The 25,418-nt window shown below is 39.0% G+C and overlaps 1 protein-coding gene across 6 annotated transcripts in view; it reads left to right on the top strand.

The window, feature by feature from the left end:
• atp8a2 (ATPase phospholipid transporting 8A2) overlaps positions 1 to 25,418 on the top strand; it is a 510,439-nt gene that overhangs the window by 445,376 nt on the left and 39,645 nt on the right. Inside the window, exon 36 of one of the 6 annotated variants that reach the window (XM_072263014.1) lies at positions 3,016 to 3,198. The exons of the other annotated variants lie outside the window; for them this stretch is intronic. Coding sequence (XP_072119115.1) covers positions 3,016 to 3,054 — 39 coding nt within the window. The 3' untranslated portion in view covers positions 3,055 to 3,198. Of the gene's footprint in view, positions 1 to 3,015; positions 3,199 to 25,418 lie in introns of those variants that run through there. 6 annotated transcript variants of the gene reach the window in all.

Below are 25,418 nucleotides of genomic sequence, written 5' to 3' on the forward strand. Positions count from 1 at the left end.
CAATTTGTGAATTCAGTAAGTGTGAATTTTCATAATCCATACATCCATTGTGCATAAATTACTTCTTTAGCTAAGTTGGTGATGTGAAACATGTTGAACTGGCAAAGTAGAAGATCATGAAGGGAAAGGCCAGTCAACATGAAGGTGCAGACCACTAGACTGAGAACGCACCACTGCAACTTCCCTTACCCAGCCATCAAATAACTCTCCTCATCATTAGAAACACTTGTATATGCAGTCTAATTTATGACCACCTAATGTTGGAGAATAACTTTGTCAGATGATTATGAAGATCAGGGAGATGTTCTCTAGCTTTTTTCTTAAAATGTTTTTGTTCATTTTAAACAGTTTTATATTTCACAATTGATAGTTTACATTGAGCCATTGAAGACTGGCAAAATAACTGGACTATCATGTATCCGAGTTTTAATTCAACAATCCAGTCCATACAATGCAACACAATGATCTCTAAATGTAATTCATAGAGAATACTGTACCCATTTAATGCTAGAGTACTGTGAAAACACTATCCAATTCCCCATCCACTTGCCAGTTGTACTTTTTCTGTTTTTTATTGGTTTTCTTGTTGTCTTCATACCAACTCTCTGTTAACACTAGTTCTCATCTCCAACCACATACATACCAAAATTTTCTTTCAGTTCTTGTCTCTTCCTTGGGTGTGATTCTCTACTTCTTTCCTCTTTTCTTCCAAAGGTAGCTTCTTCTTCATTCCCTTTCTCTAATTCTTCATTCCTTCTTCCCTTTGATATCTTCTTCCTCTTTCATTGCCATCGATTCTCCTGCTTTCCCAATCTCCATTCTACATGCACCAGTGATTTCAATCCTGATCATTAGCATTAGAACCAATACAGAGACTTTCCTGCAGAACGAAGAAGATGGTGGCATACATTTCAGCTTGGAAAATTGAATGAGTCCCTCTATTATCCCTCTATCAAAGCTGTTACTTTGTCGTTCAAAAAAAAAGTTGTGACAATTTTATTGTCATCAGCAAGTGTAATGGGGAAACCCCACAAGCAAACTCTCTGGATCATAGTGGAAGAATATTTAATATACAACCAGAATGGAATTTTTATCGTTGATGATGAAACTGAACTTGGGGCCTTTGATCCTTCTCTTCCATTCAGAATACTGAAACAAGACATAATATTGCTTTATGAATATTTATTTGAATGGATTCACCTTCTTACCCCAATAAAATACGCAACAAAGTAAGAGGCAGTTGACTGATTAGCAAATTGAAAAACTATTTTTTACCTTCACATTATTTTTTTAATGAATTCCTCTTCAAGGCAATGATATAAGAGTTTTAATAAAGGTGATTTATTTTGGCATGATGGTCCAGAGTTTCCAGTAACAGTGAAGTTGATGGCACTCACACTTATTAGGTTAGAGGTACAGTGAACAGTCTGTGGTATCCATGTGTGTAGGCGTCAGGTGTCCCAGTTCAGAGCGGCCCAGCTCCTCCACAGGTTTGTCCAGTGGCATCCTATCAGGAGATATATGAAGATTTGCCTGGAACTTGAGGTGGTCCCCTGGATGATTCGATAAAATAAAATACCCACAGAACGTACAGTATCAGAATGTTCAGAGCTTATCTACTCAAGTGTAAGAAGATTTTTAGTTTCAGGTTGCTTGACCTACAGGGTATTTCCAATGCTTTTGTTATTTCAAACATACTTCCTAGTTTAGGCTCTACATACCTCTGTAAGAATTTTTCAATCTGGTTTAAGACATTTACCAAGAAATTTGTTTGTCTTACTCAGCCATATTTATGAAAAGTGCTTTTCTTTATCCAGAGTAGAAAATGATTACACTGGTTTTCAAGTTGAATGACAGCATTTTAAGAAGTTCATACTGATCAACTCTTCCATGTTGGTTACACGAGTAATGATGTCAATCACCATGAAGTGCTCATTTGGAGCTCTGATGAGAAAAATCAGTTCATATGATACTGAGGCATGCCTATAGGAATACTCTTAGTTCAATGTGCTGTTGCTGAACACGCAACATTGTTTAATAGAGGAGGAAATCTGATGCTGAAAATCTTGAGCAACACAAAGTGCTAGAGAAACTCTGCAGGTCAGGCAGAATCTGTGGAGGGAAATAAATAGTCAATATTTTGGGCTGAGACCTTTGATCAGGACTGGAAAGGAAGGGGGCAAAAGTCAGAATAGGATGAAGGAGTATCAGCTGGAAAGTGGTTCTGTAGGTGAGACCAGGTATTTGGGGGGGGGGGGGTGGAGATGAAGTAAGAAGATAAGAGGTGATAAGTGGAAAAGGTGAAGGATTGAGGAAGAGGGAATCTGATAGGAGAGGAGAGAGGATGATGGGGAAAAGGAGAAAGAGAAGGGGTATCAGAAAGAGGTAGTAGGCAGGTGAGGAGAACAGAAAAGGCAAGAGGCAGCCAGAATGGGGGATGAAAGAGGTGGGGGGAATTACCAGAAGCTAGAGAAATTAGTGTTCATGATATTAGATTGGAGGCTACCTAGACGGAATATGAGGTGTTACTCCTCCATCCTGAGTGTGGCATCATCTTGGCAGGTGAGGAGATCATGAACCAACATGTTGGAGACATCCCTGAACAGGTCCCAGCCTGGCAACCCAATTTGGGAAAATCTTCTTTTAATTTATTTACTCAGTCCCTGCAGTATTGACTCCATTTGCCTCTTTGAAGTGTCTGGCAGCTCCCATACCAACCAATCTGCAGACTCCCAGGGTTCGGTCAGCAACCTCAGCATAAATCACTACAGGTTGCCAGCCTCAGCTCATCACCTGTGATTGCAGATTCCTACCTCACAGTTCCTCTTCTCTGCACAAGGACCAGCGCACCACTTGCCAGACATCCTTTCCCACTGCTCTCCCACCCCCACTATCTCACCATCTTCTGCAAAATGCTGCACCTCTCTGTCAAGACTCCTTGGAGAAGTGTTGTCTTTAATATGTTCTGCAGTGGTGCAGCATACGCTAAAGGAAAGGCCTGTCTTTGTGTTTTAGGCCAGTTCAACGGTGGATAAAGCCTCGGCTACTAACTGAATATGCAAGTGGAAAATGCACAACCAAAACCATCGTTGTACCATGACCAACAAACACACCAGCAGGTCTCAGTGAACATCTAAGCCTTGGCGTTACTACCCTGGTCACATATCTCCAATACTCTCCAGTTTTATAGGCACCATACTTCATCAGAATCATAATGATTAAAAACTGCAGAAATGTTGTCAACAGTTGTAAGCATAGTGAATCATAAATTACTTTCAGACATTGCCGACCACAAAATTTGAACCATCATTCTTGTTATAAAATCACTGGTTATCTTTTAATCCTCATTGACAAAATTCTTATGGTGGAAGCTGTATATTTGGCAAAGTACTGGGAGCAAGTAATTAAGTGAGTGGAAACTATCAAATATATTCATGTCATTTTTGGAAATGTGACAAGGTTTCAGGGTCATACAGATTCTGATACCACTGTGGAGTCTGGCAAGAACTATTGCCTCAGGGTCTTTGAAATGCTAAGTAATATTCTGTACAGTACTTGCAAATTACACTGACAAATTTATCATGATTAGGACTGTAGCTAAAAAGTATTTTCTAGTGGTTTGGCACGTTGGTTGCAGAGATACTTTTATGGGGCATAATTAAATAACTAAATTATAAATCATACCGAGCACTGCTGAATACTTTGTGCACCCTGCACCTATTTAATAATCCCAGTGTAGAATTGAACATCTTCAGGATTTCAAGTATGTATTTTGTTGTAGTGCAAAATATTTCTTTTTAAAGAAGAACAAAACTGGAGCAACAGTCCATGGATTGTTTTTATTAGTAGATTAACATTTCATTCTTGATACCTTTTAATCCCTTTCTGCATAGAACTACCAGAAGAAGTGAGTTATTGCCAGCAAATTCAAACAGCTGCTGGAAGCAATTTACACAGAGCTTCACCACAATAAATATCCGCACAAAAGAAGCTAAGTTTCGAAAATTCCACTAAAGAGTCACTAACTACAGTACAGCCTTCACAATATGCAAGGAGTGTTGATCATGTTTCATAGCAGAAGTATTAAACAATTCTCCTTCACAAATATTTCAGCAGTTCAGATCACTGGGCCACAGAGACCACCATTTGCCAGCATTTTATCAACAACTTTGCCTTTGACATAATACAATGCCTTAAAATACACTATAAGAACGTTGATGAAACAAAAGCTGATAATGGCAGATATCCTTCAGGCATAGTGGACTACAGTGCAATTTTGCAATGTCCTTTTCCAGGCATAGCAGTGATTTTCAGGTTGAAAATGAAACGTTTTCAATTTTTTTTGGGTGGGGGGCTATATGGAATGAATGCTTGATAAATGTCATTTCATTCTGTACCTATCAGCAGTATCATAAGGAGGATACTATATCAGATCCTCTTAAGTGCATCTTTAGTTTAACTTATCAGTGATACCTAGGGCCAAACTTATCATCTAGTTGAAACATCAATAAACAGATGTTAGATATTAAAGAAAAGTTTATCAAGTCCCTAATGTTTCATACATTAATGCACAGTCTGATGGGATGTTCTACCACACAAATGAGGAACTTTTCATGTTTTGTCCTCAGCCTAAGTAAACTGACTAGAACTGCAGCACCAATGGTATGATGCCTCTGTATCACAAAGTTATAAAATAAGTCAGGGTTTCCTTTTGGATACAATCCAGTGAGCTTCATTGGGAAATGTGGATGTCAGAGGAGGACAATAGTGGAGTCAACTGTAAAGTTCTTTAAAGGCTGAACAGCCTGCTGTACCCACAACGTGCATCTGTGAGGAAGATCTAGAACTGTATCTTACACTGACGTAAGCAAAGGAAATATAAAATTAGGCAGGATGAATAAAACTGTGTCACATTCTCCTTCACAACTTGTATGAGAGGGTAACTGTAAACCTGCCTAATTAGCATGTTGGAGTGGAGGCCTGTGTTAAGTGCCAAAATGTAACAAGGAATAAGCGAAGGATTGCATTTTGCTGCTGTCCATTTTAAAGAGTCACTAATGTCATGTCCATTACTAGATGTGTTTAGGCAAATGTCCTTACCTTGAGTAGGATAGCATGAAGAATGGTTCTTGGAAAAGCAAGTTTACAACAGCATCCGTACCACTGAGGAGTCCTTCCTTTGCTGTTCAGTACATGTTTCTTTTAAACACAATCTGAAGGTGGAGCATGGTGATTTTAAACAAAAAGATGTACTGCACCTAAGACATTTATTGTGTATCATGGGTTCTTAGTTTGTAAAAAATGAAAATCAGTTTTCACCAAGTCTTACTGACCTTGGTTAAATATATATTTGCTGCTGTAACACAGCCTCTCAGAATGGTACTTAAACCTATCATCAAGAGTACAAAGTAACCAGAAACTAACCAATATCAAATACCCACATCACATGGTATACATTTCTACCTAGTTGAGATGTAAATTATCTCCAAAAACTTTGATCCAGCATACGTTTTACTACTTATGAACAGTATCCTTATGTGCAGTCCAGAGGCCGGAAAGTAGTTTTCAATATGAATCTCCTATCACAGTTTAACAACTAATTGTGAATAGCATGAGTAGACCATTCAAGCCTTTGATCCTTCTCCACCATTTGGTATGAACATGGCTGATCTTCTATGGCAATATCATATATTGATTCTTCTCGTTATTTCTTGATGCATTTTATATCTAAAAATCTATTTCCCTCTTTGCCTTGGTCTCCAACATTCTGTGGCAGTGAATTCCATAGACTGAATGAAGAAATTTCTCCTTCTCTCAGTCCTGAACATTTCACCCTGTTGTATCTTGAGACTTAGATCCCTGGTTCTACATCCCTCAGCTCCTCCCAATATCTGGCATTCCTAGTCCTATAAGAATTCTGTGTGTTTTAAAGAATCTTTGAATTCTTTGAACGGGCAGCACAGTCGTGCAGTGGTTAGCGCAACTCTGTTACAATGCCAGCACCCTGTGTTAAATTTATACTACTGTCTATAAGGAGTTTGTACGTCCTCCCTGTGATCATATGGGTTTTCTCTGGGTGCGTTGCACTCCTACCACACTCCAAAGACGTATAGGTTAGGTTAACTGATCACACGGTTAATTGCACGCCACTGACTCGTTGGGCCAGGAGGGCCTGTCATCTTGCTGTACCTCTGAAGATCATCTCCTCTTATTCTTCTAAACCCTGTCACCTTAATCTCACATTGTAGGGCAGTCCCTGCATTCCAGGAGTCAGTCTGCTAAATCTTTCACGGGATAACATCCTGCATGTTTCGGCATGTTCTTTCTTGGGTAAAGAGACCATAACCACCACTCACAATACTCCCAAGTCCTGTTGTAGGAAGACTCCATTATGCCTGTATTCAACAGCTCTTGCAACGAAGATCAACATACCATTTGCCTCCAATGGCACTGGTATCTGAACTTCAACACTTCTATGACTTTACTCACAGGTGTAGAAGTCAGAGAGGAGTTGATCCACATACTGTAGTGCATAGACTATGGAACTGGCAGGTAAATATCAGCACATCCGGTCACTTCACATAATTATTTATTTTAATATATGATTTTCAGAATTTTTAACATCATTTATCTATTCTCTCAATTATTTTGGATTATATTGTTCTCATTTCCACAGTGATTTTGTAATTCTTGCTGAAGCTATCTTGATATAATAGCCAAGGAGAGGATTTACCTGCTTTTGAGTCTCCTGTGCCGTTCATCTAATCATGCACAAAATCATGTCAGCAAATCTTGAGTTAAATTATACTCTAGAGTTATATCTCATTGCTAATATTCATAAGTGTTAAAGCTATGTTGAGTGTCTAATGTTCCAAAGGCATCACAAAGTTGCTTCTGATATGGAGCAGACATTTTATCAGGCTTAATGTTTGCTGCTTAAACCAGGTTCTTTCCTTGGGGTGGTATTTATACTGAGATCATCATTGGGATCATTGGGCTTCAGTGGCAGAGGAGAAACCAAATCGAGTTTCTGGTGACATGTCCCAAATAAAGTCAGACAGAACTCATTTTAATGTTAGTCTGATACTCTGAAGTAGTCTAGGTTCCACAGAACTGCTGTGGGATCTCTGCTGGCTGCAGATGGCACTTTCTATGCCCATTTCTTCCCCACCCTAACAGGCGCACAGACACTTAACTTTATTTGCAGCTGTTACCATCAAGGCAGGTGGTCTAAACTAGGCAGAGGAAGCTGTCTCTTTTCCAAAACTTAGCCTGATTATTTAGAGGAAACCAAAGCCAAGTATTGAGCCAATATTATATATCTTATTTGGAGAATGTTGCCATTATGAAAGCAAAATTGGGTGAATTTTGAACACCACACATTTGGGTGTGCAATAAATATGGAGTCTCTTGCTTTTAAATGAATGCCTACAATATTTTCTAAAAATTGCTTAAACTATACTTTGTTGTGGAATAGGATTACCATTTTCAAGAAAGCAGTTATTGACTTTTTCTAAGTACATTTGAAAAGGTGATGCATCACCTTCCTGATATCCCACAGTTCTTTTGTGCTGTTGTTGGGTAGGAAGATCCGGGGTTTAAATCTTGCAACAGTGTTTTTCTCATTTAGAAAGTGTGCAGTTTGGACAAGAATTGGCATGTACTGGTTGGTCCTGATTAGACAGGATATGTCTATTCCTTTCCATAGATGCTACCTAACCTGTTGAGTTCCTTCAGCATTTTGTGTGTGTTAATCTGGATATTCAGCATCTGCAGAATCTCTTATGTTTATGATGGCATTTCTATTTTACTTGCAGTGGTTGTTCTTAGTGGTAGATTGAAGTTTGGAAATTGCTATCACTGTAGCCTTGACAAATAATTACAGTATATTTTGAATTTAGTACGCACTACAGCAAAGTACATGAGTGATAGAATGAGTAAATGTTTAATTTGTTTAAAACTTTAGCAATGTCATTGATAATCAGCTGAAGATGTTCAAGCCTAGATCACCTCCATTGAGAATTTCCACAGTGATATCCTGGAGCTGTCGTCATTAACCTTCAAAAAATAAAACATTAAAACATTTTAAATAGGAGCCACTCAGCCCTTTGAACCTGTTCTGCAATTTATTTACTTACTATATTAATTCATACCTACTTTTCACTTTCTTGCTTTTCAAGAATCTATCCATCTTTTCCTGAATCACTGAATTTGCTTCCACTGCCCTTAAGGAAGAAAGTTCCAAACATTTTCATCCCTGGAGAAAGAGAAAAATATCATCTGGCTTAAATGAGTGACCCTTTATTTTCAAACTGTGGTGTCTCATTCTAGATTCTTCCATGAGAGGAAACTTCCTCTTCACATCCACCCTTGACACTCATCAAGATCTTGTATTTCAGTTGCCCCTTCTCGCAAGACCTAGCCTCCAGACTGGCTAATTTCTCCCTGTATTTCAGGCCCTCTAAACCCAGCAACATCCTTCTACATCTTTTCTGGAGTCCTTCCAGCTAAACCACAGTTTTCCTGTTACAGCATGACCGAAACTGTACACACTACTCCAAAAATGTGGCCTCACCAACAACTTGTACAACTGCAACATAATGTCCCCACTCCAACATTCAGTGCCCTGACTGATGCAGGCCAGAGTGCTAACTGCCTTTTTCACCACCCTGACAACAAATCATATACTTACACTCCTAGGTCCCTCTGTTTCATTACAATCGCTAGTATTCATAGTACAAATCCTGCACTGGTAATGACTTGCTATTTCATATTATTATTTGCAAATAAGCACTAGGACATTTTGATCCCTCTGCATCTCAGAGCTCTACGATATCTCATTTAAATGCTATGCTATTTCTTTAGTTTAACTAATGAAATGAACAGTTCCATTTCCTGTATTTCACACCATTTGCCATATCCTTGCTGATTATCCTACCCACTTTTTGGAACCTTGTATGTCAACTTCACAAAACTACTTTCCACTACCTTATAATACTACCTCAAGCAAATCTTTGCTGTCCGAGTTTCCGTTTGCTTCTGGCTGCTGCATGCTCTCATGCGACATAAAATGGTGAAGGAGCCAGCTCACAATGTGAAATGTATGCAGCTGAGATTTTAGACATTCGGTGCACCTGTCTTCAGTTACCCACCCCAGGACAGCTGTTCTGTCTTAGGGATAGTTTACCGAGTCATTTGTAGGCTTATGAAGCGGACTTGTTTCTTTTACTGCATTCCATAAAACTGCAGCAAGTCTTTCCCACTTCCAGTCACTTCCCCGGTTTCATTATCAGTTATTTGGCTGATGATGGAATTACCACATGGAATAAAAACAAAAAACCGTCAGATGCAAGGAACGTTCCCAGATCAAATTATTCTCATTCAAGGTGGAGATTGGTAGAATTTTGTATATTAGGAGAATTACGGAAAATGGGGTTAGTGCACAAACACTGGATCACAAAGTGAATCCAAATGAGCTACTACTGCTTCTATTTCTTCTGATCTTAATTCAGTTTCTGTCAGTGACCTACATAAATGCATCCTGACAGCTGTGCTGGTTTTATTGTGAAAAGGTTTTGACAGAAGAATTGAGGCTAGTAGATTGTAAAATTTGACTGTATAATGCAGAACTGCCCGTTGGCTATACAGACAGGGAGAAAAATATATTTACTAAAGTGGAATATTAATTTCTGGTGACTTGCTGGATTGAAACTCTGGTGCTTGCTCCAAGAATCTTTCCTGCTCCTGAATAAAAGCTGGTGTCATGTCAGGAGATATGCTGAACAGCTGGCACATATTAAAGCTTGACTGCATGTTACAAATTCTAGCTAGCCCATGCCTAATACAGTTACTGAGTAGTGAAGTTTGGAGTCTGTTGGCTGCAAGACTTCTGAGAATTTTGTTTTAAGTAGCATATTGTTTCTTGTGCTGCCACTAAGGAGACCAAATGTTCTCAATATTCCTGTACAGAATTCTTGAAATTTAAATTAGCTTAAGTAAGCTTCTGAACCTGATCAGTTAGGATTTTAAAACTCCAGTATCAACGGTATACAAATGTAAACAAAATGCCAATATTTTTGTTGTTATTCCTTCTCCTGTGATGGTATCAATTGGCATGTAAAGTAAATCGGATCCAAAAAGTCTAAATCAGATAACATTGAATAAAGTTCGCAATTTTCTCATATCAAAATTCTAAAGCATGATCTTAAGAGTTGTGCATACACTGCTCTGGTATTGAACATCAGGGCTAAGTTCGCAAGAGGCCAATCACAGCAAGGTTACTTAACATCTTGTAATTGTTTAGTGATGGCTTATCACAGATTTTCACATGAACCAATAGGAAACTTTGCAGTGATGAACAATGAGAGTCATCTTTAAAGAGCATCCCTAATCCCCATAAATTTTAGATTGCTGATTACATATATAACACAAAATGAATACCCAATTTTTTCCAATGAATTGACTTCCTAATTTTCAGTTGTAACATTCACACTAATTTGTTACGCAGAGCAAATCTAAATGAACCTCTGGTGACTCCACATCAAAATTTACCTGGTTATCCTGTGGACAGCTTTTCTTGCTGCCAGAGTAATCTTGGATGTCAAAAGCAAGGCCTAACTGGTGGTGGGGGCTTTTACTGATGCTTTAGAGCAGCCTGCCCCTGAACCTTTCCTTTCAGATTTTATAACGGCAGTGACCCACCTTCAGCTTGACATAGAATGCCAAATTTGTCAGGGACTTCAAATATTTCTGGCCATCCCTGGCATTCAGAAATATTTGAGCTATTAACAAATCATTTTTAACAGAATAACACTGCCTTTAAGAATGGATGAAAGAAAATTGTTAACAAAGTTAGTTGTTTTGGGGGAACTTTAGAGGTAGTTTGGTCGGTGAACATGGAAGAGAGAGAAGCAGGAGAGGCCACTAGTCAAGTTATCTCAATATTCAGTACAATGTATATGTGTTCCTTAGACCTCTATTGGAGATGAAACTAAAGAAAATGGTAGGGAAGCAATTTACAGTAGAATTGAGAAGTCGAGAGTGATGTTTGCATTCAAGAATGATCCTGAAATAATGAGTTTTTATTTACAGATAAGGACATGCCTGATGGTGGTCATTGCTTCTGTATGGATCAGACAAGTTTGGGAATGAATGTCTAAACCACTTGTTGTTCCTTTCCTCACATTGTGGTACATCAGGCAGCACCATTGCCATTTCTTTCATAGAAACATTGAAACCCTACAGCGCAATACAGGCCCTCCGGCCCACAAACCTGTGCTGAACATGTCCTTACTGTAGAAATTACCTAGGGTTACCCATAGCCCTCTATTTTTCTGAGCTCCATGTACCTGTCCAGGAGTCTCTTAAAAGACCCTATCATATCCGCCTCCACCACCGTCGCTGGCAGCCCATTCCATGCACTCATCACTCTTGGCATAAAAAAACTTACCTCTGACATCTCCTCTGTACCTACTTCCAAGCACCTTAAAACTGTGCCCTCTCATGCTAGTCATTCCAGCCCTGGGGAAAAGCCTCTGATTATCCACACAATCAATGCCTCTCATCATCTTGTACACCTCTATCAGGTCACCTCTCATCCTCCATCGCTCCAAGGAGAAAAGGCCTAGTTCACTCAACCTATTCTCATAAAGCATGCTCCCCAATCCTGGCAACATCCTTGTAAACCTCCTCTGCACCCTTTCTATGTTTTCCACATCCTTCCTATAGTGAGGCGACCAGAACATTTTAATCTTTTTTTTTTGATGAGACCGAGTTGCCAGCTCAATGTTCAACCCAGCTCGGATGGAAAGCATGTAAGGAGCCAGCCAGATTTGGAGCTGGGACCACTTGCCTTGAAGTCTGATGCGGATTCCACTACCCCACCGGCCGGCAAAACCACTTGTGTGCATTTCTATTTGTGTGACTCCAAGAGGCATTACTTACGAGAAGATGAAGGTCATACCAGGTATACTGCCAGGGTAAGGGAGCACTAATTTATTGGGAATTTGAGCATCAAAGTTAGAAGTAAGAGTGCAGTTGAGCGGATTGAAGGTTGCAAAAATGTATTGAATACAAGGCCAACCCATGACAGATGGAATTTAGAAACTGCAGAAGCATGTGAAGCCTTTTTTTTCCGATGCTTAGTGCTGAAGAAAAATGTGGTTGAGAGGATATAGGTAACTGGGATGGACACCAGTACTGACAATGATCAGAGATGCTACAGTTTGTAACAAAATCTAAAAAGTTGATACTCTCATTTTTCAGTGTTGATATTCATAGCACCTGAACGTGTAATGCAACAAAAACAGAGGGCTTAGATTTTGCAGGAAAAGAATGTACACAATTGCTATAAGGAATAATAAATATGTTTAATTACTGAGCCATCCAAACTAACGTTGGAACCTGAATGCAGTGTCTATTCTACCTCTCAAAGGTCAGTGAAGCATTCTGTGGAGCAGCTTGGTTAGGGAACTTAACCTGTGTAAAAAGAACAAAAAAAAGCTGAGAAAGTAAGTAAATAAAAGAAATATAATATTTAACTTCTGTACTTGGTGACTGCTTGGTTTTATGAGTAGTGCAGTGACTGGAGAAGCAACCAGCTAAAGGAATCAATGGCAGAAGTTTTGGGGGGTGGATCAGCAGCAGAAAACACTACTTTGCCGGAGGAAAGTTGCAGAAGTCCTCCACACATTTTGTCAAGGAGCAAAGCAAAATTGTGAACCAGATGGATTATGTTGTATTCCTTAATAAATTTCCAATTTGCTAAAATCTGCTCTGCAGTGAAAATCAATAGTTTTCTTTTGACCAATCAGATTCTAATATGTCAAAAGAGAATGGAAAGTGGGAGCATGGGAAAACTTGTCTCGATTATGGACAGTCTGACAAGATCTCATTGTAATCCTTATCTGCTTTCCTTCCTAGCAGTTGGCAAGCTGCCAGGTGTGAAAATCGGCAGCTGAAGGCTGCAGCTGGAAACAGTGTCTGGGAAATGGGAGGGCATAGGGATCCAGAGAACCAGTTGTAGAGCTGAGGGAGGTGTACTCAGCATCGAGAAGATAAGGATTTCTGAGTGTTTAGGGTTTGACTGTCATAACAGATGCTACTTTCTACGCACCTCTCTCTACTCAAATTCCAAAATCAGCCCCAGGTCGGCACATAACGTTCTAGGTCTACTAAAAATGATATTCATATTTCCTCTGAAAAAAATAGTCCCTTTCATGTCTTTAAGAAGCTTCAATACACTTTCAAAGCAATTAATTATTTTTGAAGCTCAGTCTTTTTCATTGATGTTATCAAACAAGTTAGTTAATTTATAACTTAAGAAAAGGCTTTTATACAGTATGTTTGTAACCACTGACAACATAATCACTGTCGGAATGGTCAATGTGCACAGGAAGCTGAAAAGAATAGTAAGAAGTATAATTAATTAACCTGCACCCATTTTGGTTTGGGGAGAAAAGCTGACACAGTTTTTGAGATTTGTTTTTACAATCAAGTGATTAGGCTCAGAACTTCAGTTTAATGCATTACTTTAACAACGGCACCTCTGGCAGATTAGCATTCCCAAATGATAATCCAGAATAGGGGTGCTGGAGCAGGGTTTATACCTGCAGAGATGAGTGCGCTAGAGATAGCTTGTATGTATTTTGAAAAATGCATGAGATTATTTAGAAATTTTAGGAAAATTTTTTCCCCCTTTAATGAATTAGTACACAAGCAGATGCAGTTTGCTATATGAGATATGAATTGAAACCATTAGAAACACTGACGTGAGAGCTTTGTGTAAAAATTAAATCTACAATATTATCTGAATGAAACAATGCCACTCATTAGATCTGGTTTGTCAGCCTTTCATTGCTGAGGGTGGGTCTAGAGATCCTCTTTGTTTTTTTTAGTGCGTACATTTGTTCAATCCCAAACAATCCTAGTGGAGGGGATTGCCTGGACGTTCAACTAATTAGTTTAGAAACATACATCTGGCTTTCTAATTACTGCTGTAGGTCTGCCAAGGCCCAAGCTGTTACCTTCATTAAATCGTGCTGCTGTTTTTAAGGAACTTATACATAAATTCCCTATCAGAATGGTTTCTAAATTAGTATCTAACTGACCTCTTTTCATTCTTTAAGGGTACCAGCTGACAGAAATTGGCAAAAAAAACTAATTGGCTAAACCTAGTCAAGAACAATAAATCTGCCTAATGTAACGAAAGGACTAATGTGTCATTCAACACCAGGCAAAACTTGTGGAAGTACCATGTATAATTACTGCAATTACCATAAGATGAAGACAATGCTTTAAATGACCCAAAGCAGAGGGAGTGCATTGTTAAAATAATAACAACACCAGGCTGCTAAAGGAGCATGTATAATATAAGGTGATTTGGAGACACCAGAGAGACTGCAAGTGCTGGAAATCTGAAGCAGCACACAAAAACGCTGGAGCAACTCAATAGATTGTGTAGTTTCTAAGGAGGGAAATGGATGGTTAATGTTTCGAGCTGAGACCCTTCTTCAGGACTAGAAAGAAAGAGGACAGATAGCTGGCATGAGGGTGGGGGAAGGGGGAGGAGCTCGAGCTTTTATACTTGTTGTCACCTGAAATATCGACTGTCCATTTCCCTTCAAAGAATCTACCAGATGCAGAGTTCCTCCAGCATTTTGTGTATTGCTGGAAGGTAGTTGTAATAGTTAGCATCATCACCTTTGTTTTAACTTGTTGCAAAACTGTGTGCCTAACTCAGAAAATACGATCTGATTTTAAATGAGAAGAAATTCAGTTAATTCCTTGGATTAAACCTCCAGTTCGCCTACCAGCCCTGACTAGGAGTTGAGGATGCCATCGTCTACCTGCTAAACCGTGTCTACGCCCACCTGGACAAGCCAGTGAGCACTGTGAGGGTCATGTTTTTTGGCTTCTCCAGTGCGTTCAACACCATCCGCCCTGCTCTGTTGGGGGAGAAGCTGACAACGATGCAGGTGGATGCTTCCCTGGTGTCATGGATTCTTGATTACCTCACTGGCAGACCACAGTACGTGTGCTTGCAACACTGTGTGTCCGACAGAGTGATCAGCAGCACTGGGGCTCTACAGGGGACTGTCTTGTCTCCCTTTCTCTTCACCATTTACACCTCAGACTTCAACTACTGCACAGAGTCTTGTCATCTTCAGAAGTTTTCGGATGACTCTGCCATAGTTGGATGCATCAGCAAGGGAGATGAGGCTGAGTACAGGGCTACGGTAGGAAACATTGTCACATGGTGTGAGCAGAATTATCTGCAGCTTAATGTGAAAAAGACTAAGGAACTGGTGGTAGACCTGAGGAGAGCTAAGGTACCGGCGACCCCTGTTTCCATCCAGGGGGTCAGTGTGGACATGGTGGAGGATTACAAATACCTGGGGATACGAATTGACAATAAACTGGACTGGTCAAAGAACACTGAGGCTGTCTACAAGAAGGGCCAGAGCCGTCTCTATTTCCTGAGGAGACTGAGGTCCTTTAACTTCTGCCGGACGATGCTGAGGATGTTCTACGAGTCTGTGGTGGCCAGTGCTATCATGTTTGCTGTTGTGTGCTGGGGCAGCAGGCTGAGGGTAGCAGACACCAACAGAATCAACAAACTCATTCGTAAAGCCAGTGATGTTGTGGGGATAGAACTGGACTCTCTCATGGTGGTGTCTGAAAAGAGGATGCTGTCTAAGTTGCATGCCATCTTGGTCAATGTCTCCCATCCGCTACATAATGTACTGGGTGGGCACAGGAGTACATTCAGCCAGAGGCTCATTCCACTGAGATGCAGCACTGAGCGTCATAGGAAGTCATTCCTGCCTATGGTCATCAAACTGTACAACTCCTCCCTTGGAGAGTCAGACACCCTGAGCCAATAGGCTGGTGGTCCTGGACTTATTTCATAATTTACTGGCATAATTTACATATTACTATTTAACTACTTATGGTTTTATTACTATTTATTATTTATGGTGTAACTGTAACGAAAACCAATTGTTACTATGGCTATAGTAGTGAAGCACAGAAAGCAACAACAGATGTATTACTTTGTAAAAAAAAAGGCAAACTTTGTCTTAAGGAATACAATTTTCAAATGGCTATTTTAAAGCATTGACACGAGTGTTAAACAAAAGTTGGTTCTTTAATTCTCCGTACTCACGGTACAGAAACGGGCCTTTCAGCCCACTCTCTCTGTGCTGGTGATTGGGTGCCTATCTATACTAACTCCAATTCCCAGCTAGCAGCCCAAGTCCTTTTTGGCTTAGTGTTTCAAATGCTCAGTCAAATACTGCTTGAATGTTATGAGTGCACTTCCTAAAGCTGTGTGTCAAATTTCAGATATCTAATCGATGAAAAAAATGTTCTACAAATCCCCTCTTAAATCTCCTACCCCCTTACCTTAAATCTGTGCTCCCTCTTTATTGAGAGCTCTTTTGAGGGAAATCTATGCTAACTGTGTTCCTGGTTCCTCAGTCAGTTTCTCCCTTGGCTGCCTTTACTGCAAGAGAAAGAAGGGCAGCCTATCCAGTCTCCCCTCATATCTGTTGCATTCAGGCCATCACTGAAATGTTCCCATAACCTATGGCCTCACTTCCGAGGACTCTAATGTATATTGCTTATTATTATTATTTCATTCTGTTTTTGCACAATTTGTCTTTTGCACACTGGTTGGACACCCATGTTGATGCGGTCTTTCATGGATTCTGTTATGGATTTATTGAGTATGCCTGCAAGAAAATGAATCTCAGGGTTGTATATAGTCACATACAGTGCCTGTAAAAATTATTCACTTCCCCCCCCACCCCGAAATGTTCATGTTTTATTTTTTTATGACATTGAATCACAGTGGATTTAATTTGGCTTTTTTAAAAACACTGATCAACATAAAAAGACTCATGTGCCAACGTGAAAACAGATCTCTACAAAGTGATCTAAATTAATTACACATATAAAACACCAAGTAATTGATTGCATAAACCTTTAATATGGCGCACCATATCATCAGTGGTGCAGCCAGTTGATTTTAGAAGTCACATAGTCACTTAAATAGAGATCACCATTGTGTGCAGTCCATAAGACCATAAGACAAAAGAGCAACGTTAAGCCATTCAGCCCATCGAGTCTGCTCTGCTATTCATCATAGCTGCTCCTGGATCCTTCTCAGCCCCATGCACCTGCCTTCTCGCCATCACCTTTGATGTCCTGACTGATCAGCAACCTGGACAAACAGCCAAGGTGCTTCAATTGATTGTAGTAAAAATACATCTGTATCTGGAAGGTTCAATTGCTGGTGAGTCAGTATCCTGGCAAAAACTACACCATGAAGACAAAAGAACACTCCATGCAACTCTGCGTAAAAGTTATTGAAAAGCCTAAGTCCGGAGATGGATACAAAGAAAATTTCCAAGTCACTGAATATCCTTCGGAGTACTGTTAAGTCAATCATCAAGAAATTGAAAGAATACGGCACTGCTGTAAAATCTGCCTAGAGCAGGCCGTCCTCAAAAACTGAGTGACTGTGCATGGAAGGGACTAGTGAGGGTGGCCACCAAGAGACCTATGACGACTTCTTCGGCGGTTGGCACCCAGCTTAATGGTGCATTACCGCCACGTTCTGCTCCGCAGTGTGCAATAGACTTAGATTCCAAATTCCTTCACCCAATCGTACACACATATATACCCTAACCTACATTTTATCCTCCCATCTTTGGCCATCCTAGTACCCTATTCCTGCTTATTCATCATATCCCTGTACCCCTTAAGAAAGCTAAAAAATACTCTGACCTGTGCTTTCTCACCCATGCCCAGCAACCCTTTTAATGTGAATTCCTGCACCCCCAATTCCCTATGACCTGTGACTACTCTGAAGGAGTTACAAGCTTCAGTGGCTGAGATGGGAGAGACTGTGCATACAACTGTTGCCCAGGTGCTTCACCAGTCACAGCTTTACGGGAGAGTGCCAAAGAGAAAAGCCATTGTTTTAACAAATGCATATGAAATCTCAGCTAGGGTTTTCCAGAAGGCATGTGGGAGACTCTGAAGTTAGCTGGAAAAAAGCTCCAAAATTGAGCTTTCTGGCCATCAGACTAAATGCACATAATCAAAACCACACCATCCTTACCATGAAGCATGGTGGTGGCTGCATCATGCTGTGGGAATGCTTCACTGCAGCAGGCCCTGAGAGGCTTGTGAAGGTAGAGGGTAAAATGAGTGCAGCAAAATGCAGGGAAATCCAGGAGGAAAACCTGAAGCAGTCTGCAAGAGATCTGCGACTTGGGAGAAGATTTGTTTTCCTGCAAGAAAATGGCCTCAAGCATAAAGCCTAAACTTCACAGGAATGGCTTAAAACAACAAAGTTAATGTCCTGGAGTAGCCAAATTGGCGTCCAGACCTCAATCCAATTGAGAATTTGTGGCTCGACTTGAAAAGGGCTGTTCACTCACGATTCCCATGTAATCTGACAGAGTTTGAGCAGTTTGTAGAGAAGAATAGAGAAAAATTGCAGTATCCTGTTGTGCAAAGCTGATAGAGACCTATCCACACAGACTCAAGGCTGTAATTGCTGTCAAAGGTGCATTTACTAAATACTGACTTGAAGGGGGTGAGTAATTATGCAATTAATTATTTGGTGTTCTGTATTTGAAATTAAATTAGATCACTTTGTAGAGATCTGTTTTCATTTTGACACGAAGGAGTCTTTTTCTGTTGATCAGTGTCAATAAAAGCCAAATTAGATCCACTGTGATTCAATGTTGTAAAACAATTAAACATGAAAACCTCCAGGGGGGTGAATACTTTTTATAGGCACTGTATATGTGTATATATACACATATTTTGATAATAAATGTACTTTGAACTTTTAATCTTTGAGAGTATCATGAGCATGCTATGTTAACACTGGAATGTGTGGCAACACTTGCAGGTTTCCCCTGGGTGTTAAAGAAAACAGCACATTTCATTGTATGTTCACTTTACAGGTGATAAATAAATTTGAATTTGAATCAGAATCTCATGCTCTGCAAAGCAACTCCCTGGCGAATCCCCTCTGCAAGCACTTCAGTGCAGTCATACAACACGTCCTGCCTGACCTTCTGATTTTTTATTTCAGACTTCCAACATCTGCTTTTTTTTGATTTTCAATCCCTTTAATGATTTCTGTTGCTTTCTTATGCTGTTCTTTATACAGTTTCATTTGCTACTAACCTTTTGCATTCTTCAACTAAAATGATACTTGGTCTTGTAACCTATATGTAACAAAATGAAATTCACCAAGTACTTTTGTTCTGTTAGGGGGTTTCTATTGTGTTTGCAATTATATATTATTTTATATTCTTAATTCTATTTAATTAAACATTTTTGAATATTATGAGGGAGTTTTAACTTTCACAAGGAGGTTGTGTGTGACAAGTGAGAAGTTTTTAAAAATTTTCTCCAACCCACCTATTTAAGAATTTACTTTAATAAGTTGGTCATACCCAATTTGCTCATTTTCCAGATCAGTCACTGAGATATCTATTAAGATGGACATGCTTTCATCTTAGTTGGATTTTTTTTTATTTTTAACTTGTGGAAAATGGAATTCCTAAGTTATGGGAAGTTGAAGAAATCTTTGAGGTCAGTGTCTTCATTTTACTGTTTATAGGCAAGGAGGAGAAGTATTAGCCTCAAGCCCAAAAGTCAATTGTACGGTGATTTCTGATCCATCTGCTCCATCTACCATTCCTGGCATCTGATGCTTGAAGGATTTCCTGCCCTAAAGATAGCTTGGTTCTTGAGCAAGGAAACAGTTGAAAACTGAATGCTGTAGTTAATTTGCACAGGACATCCCAAACACTCATACTTTGTGCTTCTTGACATCAAATAACTATCAAGGTCATAGTTATGACAATGGGCAGTTGTGACAGCCAATCTTCTGAACAGATAAACTGTTTTAATGATGTTGGTTAGCAAGAAGACTAAAGATCTCTCATTCTCTTCTGATATCTTTACAGGATCTTTACATTCACAGAAGGATGCAGAATGCCTCAGTTTAACAATCCCTCTGAAAAACATTCCCCTTGGTGGAGCTCTCACTTAGCCCAGCATTGACTTCTCAGCTAGCATTACATCCTCTGGATTCTGGTGCTTTTAATTTGGAGACTTTGAGTAGTGGAGTACCAATGAGCTGAGGCTGGCAAAAGCTAGCAGCTATATCTGACATCACTGATGATATGATTATGTCCTCATTCTGTGACTCTGAAGCACCTTCAGGGAGTATACATAGTTACCATATGATTAGTCTACTTACTACTGTTGGGACACCTGCCACCATTGTGATTTGACAGTTATCCACACTGCTTGTTATCTATGCAGTGTATGATGACTTGTTCTAGGTTTTTGAGCATTGTTCCAAAGAGCCTTGCAGAGTTTGCATTTCTGGCTAGCTTTTCCTTGGATCTCATTAAAAGAACAAAAAACTTCACAGTTTGTAAGCTGTAATGTTTCTGCTCATAATATATTGTTATCTCTGTTTTTGTTTTCAGTGGTTTAAGTAATTTTTATTTAGGACATTTTCTTTTCATAAACTTTTCTAGAGGCTATACTAATGGGTTTTCACTGTAGAAAAATACAAATGTTCATTTTTCATAAATGTTCATGTAATATTTTATATTATATGAACTAAAGTTATGACACTGAAAACTGCATGTCAGTATGCTCTGCTTTTGCACAGCTGGAATGCTTGAAAGGTAATGCAATCAACAGTGCCATTTCACTCATAGGATGTGAGTTCTTCCTCTACCATTCTTCAAATGATGAATCCTTGGTCTTCACCAAGACACCTCACAGCATCAAATATGGAGAAAGCTGACACTGGTGGTCCATCTGTGCCAGAGCCTCTTTCAGCCAAGTTATTTTCAGAAAGTTGGAGATTCAAAATCTTCCTTTTGCTTGTACTTGCTCAGTGAAATGAGCCAAAGAACTTTATGGGCATGCAGTCACCACCACCTTGTGTGAGAGAGGAGGAACTTGGGGGATAAATAACTTGGAAAATGATGTACACATAAAAAGTGGGAAAGTTCTGATAAAATGGGCTTCAATCAAAAATATGGCATTGCAAATAATTAGAATTTCTCTTCAACCTGTAGGGGAAAAACCTCCAGTGAACAACATTTTTGAAGAGCCCTTTATTCTCCCTATTTTTATAACCTTGTTGTTAGACTCTGAGCACCTTGTACGGTATATAACTCTTCAAAGTAATTTAGTTTGGCAGCTTTTACTCTGAAGTATCTTGCAGAAGTTTTCATCTAATCCTTTGTGTTAAGCAGAATCCTTCTGTACAGTTGGAACTATTGCTTTCATTAGTGTTTAGCATATTGTAGACATTCAAAGTGACTTCTACCCAATGCTGGCAGATGGGTGTGATCCCAGTGGGGTAGATTATCAGAGCTAGTCCTGTCAATCAAGTTATTGCTCCCAACTAGACTGAAGATGAAAATTAGGCATATGGAAAGATGAAGTACATTTGAAGTTTTGGATCAACCTATTTACTGGAATTCCTTTTTTAAGTTAGTCTGGGAGATTACATTGTGTTTTGATTTTTTTTAAGGAAATATTTTAGCTGAGTGCCATTAGCCATTTATTTATTTATTCTATAATGTAATAATTTTCATTGTTAAATATTTGACTACTTTTCTGCCACTTGATTAAATTAATTAGTTGAATCGCAGTCACATTAACACAAAGCATATTTGCCATTAGTCTAAATTTTAACAGGAAGATTGTCTGCTGAGGAATATTAGGGTTCTGGGGATTGCTGTTTGGGGTTCGAATATGTCCATGACAGACAGCTAGGCAGTCACATTGAAAGATATGTTGAAGGGAAACACTTTGAATAACCAATTCCAAATCCCAATTTCCCACACTAAATTTCCATAGCTTTTGCTCAGCATAATAATTAAGCTCAATAACTACCGAGAGTGTAATACCACAGTATTTTCTTTCTAAGTGTTATACCAAAAACAAATTTGCTTATTAAATGTTTCAGTTTTCACCTGGAACCTGATTTCATTGACAGTTTGTGCTTTGTTTTTGGAAATTACTGTCTATTGAAAGTTTTCAATAGAACATTTTTTCTTTGTAACGCACAACTACAATGTGTTCCTATTCATCTTTATTGTTGATCCAGTTATCCACAATGAGCACTTTGACTCTGACCTTTATTTTGAGTAAAATCCTTTTTTTTAAACCTAGTCTGACAAATCTTTTGAAGTAATTGGGTGATTTGATCAACGATAATAATTCACAATGAGATTCTCCAGAATGATTAGTGGTACACCTCTTTTTCTGATGTCGGATAGTTAAAATTCTTGTGAAAAATGAAACTGCAAACAAAAAATGATGGTGATTATTACTTACAGTTTTTTCCTGAATTTTACCCCCAGAGTGCTCATTACTGAATAGACAAGCTTTAGAAAAACATTGAATCAGACAACAGCTGCTTGTTAAGCAAGGTGACTGTGTTGTGAGGCTATGTGTTTGTAAAGAATGACAGTTTTTGCATACAAGAGTTTACATACAAGAATTTGCTCTTTATTATGAATATTTATTTTGCATTGCAGTTGTTGCTATATTGATAAGGTAAGCATTTAACAAGTAAAAATTACAACTATCAATGAACATCCTGAAGTCAGGCAGCCCAGTTTATTGCAGTGTGCTGTTTCAACTATGACGATATAAATTCTTCTAGCTTTGACATCTGTTGTCTTCAGTTGCCTTCATTGATAAAGTGAGTGTTGCCAATTTCTGGCAAGAGCTGTTGAATGTAGAGTAGTTAGAGTAAAAGATTCTTTGATCTTAAAGAGAGAAAAAGACTGATGGAATAAATCCTGTCCAATTCAAATAAAAAGCAGTTTGTGAATGATCTTGCAAATTGCACAACAGCAGCCTCACTGTGAATAAGAGCTTAGGCCATTATTGAGTCAGAACTAAAAGAAAAATCAAAATACTAAAATGTAACAGAAAGAGAATTGGCCTAGGGAGAGACTTTTTTGAATTTATGCCAGGTTATGCCAAACAGGCGTGAAACAGCTGCTTTCTCTACATTCTGGGGCCTACCAGTCAGAGCACGGTTCCTGTCCATAGTTTCCAGCTGAAATCACTTGAGACACGGATACTGGCTATTGCATGTTTACTCATCTGTGAGAATGCTGACAGCAGGCATTTGTAAATTCCCACAGTTTGCCAGCATTGGACATAGAACAGATGCAGGGATTATTGGGCTGATTTGTGAAGGCTTTAGGTCCATGGCTGTGGAAGTAATTCATTCTTATGTCAGGGAAAGATCTTTCTGATGTTTAAATGAGTGTGAGGGTCATAAACTGTACAGGTTTCATTAGATAAGTTGATCTCAGACATTTCCCTTCTTGGTATCAACAACAACTGATCAATTGAGACACAAACTATTTTCTTTAAAAATATTAACAACATTTAAAATCATGAAAGTGATAGCAGCAGGCCCGTTAGAGGAGTTTTGATAAAATTATTTTATGGCTCATGCAATAAGGTACTTTGCAGCAGAAACTAAGTACATAGAAATACAAATTGAATTTGTTTTATCTTTAAAAGAGAAATACATTTTATTTATTAGTGTACTTAGGATTTTAAAAATCTAAAATGTTTTAAAATTAAATAGTTTAATTCTGTGTTTTAGCCAATTAAATAGTTTAAAGTCTATTTTAGGATTATTGCATTATAAGAAAACACAGTACCAAATTTGTACACAATAAGGTTTCTAAAACATATGTTTTATGGCACTGGGAGAACTTCTTTACTTTGCATTGAGTAGTGCCGAGAGATACTGAACATTTATCTTAATAACAAAAAGCACTGTAGCAATATACGACCACAGACCATAAGAATTTAAAAAATAGGAGGAGAAGTAGGCCATTCGGCTCATGGAGTCTGCTGCACTGTGACTCCATTATGACTGATTTATTATCCCTCTCAACCCCATTCTCCCAGTAACCTTTGACACCCTTACTAATCAAGAACCTATCAACCTCTACTTTAAATATACTAAATGACTTAGCCTCCACAGCCTTCTGTGATAATGAATTCCACAGATTCATCACCGTCTGTCTAAAGAAATTGCTCCTCACCTCTGTTCTGAAGGGATGTCCTTCTATTTTGAGGCTGTGGGACACACACTCTAGAATCTGTTCAGTTCTTTAACTTGTAACTTGTAGATATGGAACATTTCATTGGATAAAATACTCTAATATGATTTGCAGAGGCTTGATCAGATATATATAGGTGCAAAACCAGAGAAGGAAGTTAGAAGACACTGAAAAATTGAACAAAGAAAGAACTCTGAAGAATGGGCCATAAAGGGGCAGCAAATACCAAAGAACTGAAGAGATTTACAAATTCCAGGGTCTGAACCCCATTCATCTTAAAGAATAGTCACCAATGGTTAGCTAAATATATAATTCATAAGGACCTCAAAAGTTCATGTAGCCCTTCAAACCTGTTCTGGCATTCAAGATTTGTTGAGGCAATGAAAGGCACTACTGTGTGTCCTTCCTGACAGAGAACACGGTGTGAGAATCAATTAATATATTTTTGTTATATATGTATAGGTTCTTTCATTCAATGAAAAGACTGGTAGTACTTCTGCTTTTCAAAATTACCCTTTCTTTTAATTGGCCCAAAGTAGATAACCTCGCTTATATTCAGTAAATTACGTTTACCATAGTTTTGCTCTATCAACTAATTTGGTGATCACTTTATAATAGAATTTATGTATCCATAATGCTTACAATTCCACCCATCTTTGTGTCATTTGCTTAGCCTCCGCTCATTTATGCCTTGTTAATTGTTGCTGTCAAAAAGCACAGGCTGACAATGCCACTCCCCAGCTTCTCCTGTTCCAAATCAATATTTTGCCTTCAGTTCCTTGTGTTTCATTTTTTAGGTAAAGTTTTCTTAAGTACAAGAAATTCGGCTGATGCTGGAAATTCTGAGTACACACACAAAATGTTGGAGGAGCTCAGCAGGTCGGGCAGCATCAATGGAGAGGAATAAACAGTCAACGTTTCAGGCCAAGACTCTTCATCAGGATTGAAAAGGAAAGGGGAAGAAGCCAGAATAAGATGGTGAGGGGGTGGTGGGAGTATGAGCTGTTAGATGATGGGTTAGACCAGGTGATGGGGGAGGAGGGTTGGTGGGAGAAGGGGGATGAAGTATAAAGCCAAGGGAGGATAGGTGGAAGAGGTAAAGGGCTAAAGAAGAATGAATCTAATAGGATGTGGACAAGGTAATCACACTTCACATGCTCTCCAACACTTCAATTACTTTCAGTTTCCTAGTACCAGAGGCCGTGTGGTCTCCGGGTACTTTAAAAGAATAGAACTGCTGTACCCTGCCGCGCATGT

The sequence above is a fragment of the Mobula birostris genome, chromosome 7 (genome assembly GCF_030028105.1).
Source record: "Mobula birostris isolate sMobBir1 chromosome 7, sMobBir1.hap1, whole genome shotgun sequence".
NCBI lineage: Eukaryota > Metazoa > Chordata > Chondrichthyes > Myliobatiformes > Myliobatidae > Mobula > Mobula birostris.